Source organism: Oncorhynchus kisutch, unplaced genomic scaffold (assembly GCF_002021735.2).
Source record: "Oncorhynchus kisutch isolate 150728-3 unplaced genomic scaffold, Okis_V2 Okis02a-Okis13b_hom, whole genome shotgun sequence".
Taxonomy (NCBI): Eukaryota; Metazoa; Chordata; class Actinopteri; order Salmoniformes; family Salmonidae; genus Oncorhynchus; species Oncorhynchus kisutch.
In genome coordinates this window covers 12708179-12713178 of record NW_022261979.1, presented here as the reverse complement: position 1 = coordinate 12713178, position 5000 = coordinate 12708179, and the positions used below count along the sequence as shown (strand labels likewise).

The following is a 5000-nucleotide window of genomic DNA, read 5'->3' as shown; positions in this document are numbered from 1 at the left end:
GTGTGTCTCTCTCTCTCTCTCTCTCTCTCTCTGTGTCTCTGTATATGTCAGATTGAGAGATAAATATACCCAGATGCCCACAGCAGTAGATATCTCTATACTCTCCTATCATCTGTGTTTACTGTAGAGAGGTCTAACTCTCCTACCATCTGTGTTTACTGTAGAGAGGTCTAACTCTCCTATCTGTGTTTACTGTAGAGAGGTCTAACTCTCCTATCTGTGTTTACTGTAGAGAGGTCTAACTCTCCTATCTGTGTTTACTGTAGAGAGGTCTAACTCTCCTATCTGTGTTTACTGTAGAGAGGTCTAACTCTCCTATCTGTGTTTACTGTAGAGAGGTCTAACTCTCCTATCTGTGTTTACTGTAGAGAGGTCTAACTCTCCTATCTGTGTTTACTGTAGAGAGGTCTAACTCTCCTATCTGTGTTTACTGTAGAGAGGTCTAACTCTCCTATCTGTGTTTACTGTAGAGAGGTCTAACTCTCCTATCTGTGTTTACTGTAGAGAGGTCTAACTCTCCTATCTGTGTTTACTGTAGAGAGGTCTAACTCTCCTATCTGTGTTTACTGTAGAGAGGTCTAACTCTCCTATCTGTGTTTACTGTAGAGAGGTCTAACTCTCCTATCTGTGTTTACTGTAGAGAGGTCTGAGTAGATGTACTGAGTAAATGTACTGAGTAGATGTACTAAGTAAATGTACTGAGTAAAGGTGTGTTGTGTAGGTGGTTTTCCTACCAGGGTTTGGCTGTCTCTACATAGATGTCATCCATCAGGGTGGTACAGTCATCCTCACCCTGGCACCAGAGGGCAGCGTGGACTCTGTCATGAGCCTGCACAACAGGTAACCTCTAACCCCTTACCCCTAACCTCTAACCCCCAACCTCTAACGCCTAATCTCTAATCCCTAACCCCTAACCTCTAATCCCTAACCCCCAACCTCTAATCCCTAACCCCAACCTCTAACGCCTAACCTCTAATCCCTAACCTCTAATCTCTAACCCCCAATCTCTAATCCCTAACCTCTAATGCCTAACCTCTAACCCCCAACCTCTAACGCCTAACCACTAACCCCCAACCTCTAACCCATAACCTCTAACCTAACCTCTAACCCCTAACCTCTAACCCTACTACAGGAGAGACAAACAATACAATATATTTGTATGATATTAAAATATATGATTTTGGGTTTCTTTTAATGTAATGTATAATTGATAATGATTAGCAGTTAATTATAACAACATTAGCAGGTCATAGTTCTCCCTGACAAAGGCTGCAGGACATATTGTCTTTCACCACTCGGGGGCGCTGTAACCCCCGTTCTGTGTAAAACCCCAGCCATCTATTTTCCATTGATTTAAAGGATCAACATAACTGATTGGTATCTGTCTCTCAGGACGTCCAATCGGAAGCTGGCGTTCAGGGTGTTGCTGAGCGAGGCCAGTGTGTCGCTGAGTGATGACATCACCAGTCGTTCGGGTTCCGTGGAGCTCTTGAGGCTGACTCTGTCCAAACTGCTACTGAACCTGTGTCCTGCCCGTCTGGGTGACTCTGGCATGGGGCTGGTCACCGCCGGGATGGGAGAGGCCTGTCTGGTCGAAGTCCACTGTGCCAGCCTGCAGGTGGGGCCGACTCATATGTATAGGTCACCTGACGAAGGCTGTGTATAGGTCACCTGACGAAGGCTGTGTATATGTCACCTGACGAAGGCTATGTATAGGTCACCTGACGAAGGCTGTGTATAGGTCACCTGACGAAGACTGTGTATAGGTCACCTGACGAAGACTGTTTGTAGGTCACCTGACGAAGGCTATGTATAGGTCACCTGACGAAGGCTGTGTATAGGTCACCTGACGAAGGCTATGTATAGGTCACCTGACGAAGGCTGTGTATAGGTCACCTGACGAAGGCTGTGTATAGGTCACCTGACGAAGGCTGTGTATAGGTCACCTGACGAAGGCTGTGTATAGGTCACCTGACGAAGGCTGTTTATAGGTCACCTGACGAAGGCTATGTATTGGTCACCTGACAAAGGCTGTGTAAGGTAATAGGTCACCTGACGAAGGCTGTGTATAGGTCACCTGACGAAGGCTGTGTATAGGTCACCTGACGAAGGCTGTGTATAGGTCACCTGACGAAGGCTGTGTATAGGTCACCTGACGAAGGCTGTGTATAGGTCACCTGACGAAGGCTGTGTATAGGTCACCTGACGAAGGCTGTGTATAGGTCACCTGACGAAGGCTGTGTATAGGTCACCTGACGAAGGCTGTGTATAGGTCACCTGACGAAGGCTGTGTATAGGTCACCTGACGAAGGCTGTTGTAAGGTCACCTGACGAAGGCTGTGTATAGGTCACCTGACGAAGGCTGTGTATAGGTCACCTGACGAAGGCTGTGTATAGGTCACCTGACGAAGGCTGTGTATAGGTCACCTGACGAAGGCTGTGTATAGGTCACCTGACGAAGGCTGTGTATAGGTCACCTGACGAAGGCTGTGTATAGGTCACCTGACGAAGGCTGTGTATAGGTCACCTGACGAAGGCTGTGTATAGGTCACCTGACGAAGGCTGTGTATAGGTCACCTGACGAAGGCTGTGTATAGGTCACCTGACGAAGGCTGTGTATAGGTCACCTGACGAAGGCTGTTTCAGCCAAAACAGTGTATCTGCATGAAGGAGTAAAGCACAGGAGCAACACGGAGGCTTTTATCTCTTCATTGACTGTGAAATAACACAAAACATCTTCTGTAAAATAGAAAACTAGAAAAGGTACATTTCCTGCTTCAGCGATCTAAATATCTTCCTGTGTACAGTATAGATCTACACTATATATATCTATATTAACTAGATGTTCTCTTCCAGGTGGATAACTACAGTATAGATCTACACTATATATATCTATATTAACTAGATGTTCTCTTCCAGGTGGATAACTACAGTATAGATCTACACTATATATATCTATATTAACTAGATGTTCTCTTCCAGGTGGATAACTACAGTATAGATCTACACTATATATATCTATATTAACTAGATGTTCTCTTCCAGGTGGATAACTACAGTATAGATCTACACTATATATATCTATATTAACTAGATGTTCTCTTCCAGGTGGATAACTGCAGTATAGATCTACACTATATATATCTATATTAACTAGATGGTCTCTTCCAGGTGGATAACTACAGTATAGATCTACACTATATATATCTATATTAACTAGATGTTCTCTTCCAGGTGTATAACTACAGTATAGATCTACACTATATATATCTATATTAACTAGATGTTCTCTTCCAGGTGGATAACTACAGTATAGATCTACACTATATATATCTATATTAACTAGATGTTCTCTTCCAGGTGGATAACTACAGTATAGATCTACACTAACTAGATATTCCTCTGTTCTCTTCCAGGTGGATAACTACAGTATAGATCTACACTATATATATCTATATTAACTAGATATTCCTCTGTTCTCTTCCAGGTGGATGACTACAGTATAGATCTACACTATATATATCTATATTAACTAGATGTTCTCTTCCAGGTGTATAACTACAGTATAGATCTACACTAACTAGATATTCCTCTGTTCTCTTCCAGGTGGATAACTACAGTATAGATCTACACTATATATATCTATATTAACTAGATATTCCTCTGTTCTCTTCCAGGTGGATAACCAGCTGTATAACTACAGTATAGAGCTACACTAACTAGATATTCCTCTGTTCTCTTACAGGTGGATAACTACAGTATAGATCTACACTATATATATCTATATTAACTAGATATTCCTCTGTTCTCTTCCAGGTGGATAACCAGCTGTATAACCTCAGTATAGATCTACACTAACTAGATATTCCTCTGTTCTCTTCCAGGTGGATAACTACAGTATAGATCTACACTAACTAGATATTCCTCTGTTCTCTTCCAGGTGGATAACCAGCTGTATAACCTCAGTATAGATCTACACTAACTAGATATTCCTCTGTTCTCTTCCAGGTGGATAACTACAGTATAGAGCTACACTAACTAGATATTCCTCTGTTCTCTTCCAGCTGCATAACTACAGTATAGATCTACACTAACTAGATATTCCTCTGTTCTCTTCCAGGTGGATAACCAGCTGTATAACCTCAATATAGATCTACACTAACTAGATATTCCTCTGTTCTCTTCCAGGTGGATAACTACAGTATAGATCTACACTAACTAGATATTCCTCTGTTCTCTTCCAGGTGGATAACCAGCTGTATAACCGTGCCAGCTTCCACTTCCCAGTGTTGTTGTGCCAGGAGCAGTGTGTGGAGCTCCCCCTCTGGACCAGCGATGCCAACCCCACCACCTCACTACAGGCCCTGGAGGAGTTTAAGGCATCGTGCTTCCTCCAGCTGGGACTCACCTTGGACAGGTATAATACCATGTCATCACTTTATTGGCCATGGAAGTAATACCAGCATACCAACTATACAGCATCGTTAATACAGCATCACTAATACAGCATCATTAATACAGCATCACTAATACAGCATCACTAATACAGCATCATTAATACAGCATCATTAATACAGCATCATTAATACATCATCACTAATACAGCATCATTAATACAGCATCGTTAATACAGCATCACTAATACAGCATCATTAATACAGCATCGTTAATACGGCATAGTTAATACAGCACCGTTATTACAGCATCGTTAATACAGCATCGTTATTAGAGCATCATTATTACAGCATCATTAATACAGCATCGTTAATACAGCATCGTTAATACAGCATTATGAATACAGCATCATTATTGCAGCATCATGTATACCACAGCATCATTAATACAGCATCATTACTACTTTATCATTGATACAGCATCATGAATACAGCATCATTAATACATTGTCGTTAATACAGCATCATTAACACAGCATCATTTATATCGCATCATTAACACAGCATCATTAATGCAGCATCATTAATATAGCATCATTAACACAG

At 41.9% G+C, this 5000-nt stretch overlaps 1 protein-coding gene across 1 annotated transcript in view; it reads left to right on the top strand.

The window, feature by feature from the left end:
* Window positions 1–5000, top strand: part of LOC109888372 (vacuolar protein sorting-associated protein 13B-like) — a 300473-nt gene that overhangs the window by 276264 nt on the left and 19209 nt on the right. The window contains 3 exon segments of the mRNA XM_031811830.1: window positions 722–840; window positions 1393–1618; window positions 4245–4417. Of these exon segments, the coding sequence (XP_031667690.1) occupies window positions 722–840; window positions 1393–1618; window positions 4245–4417 (518 nt within the window).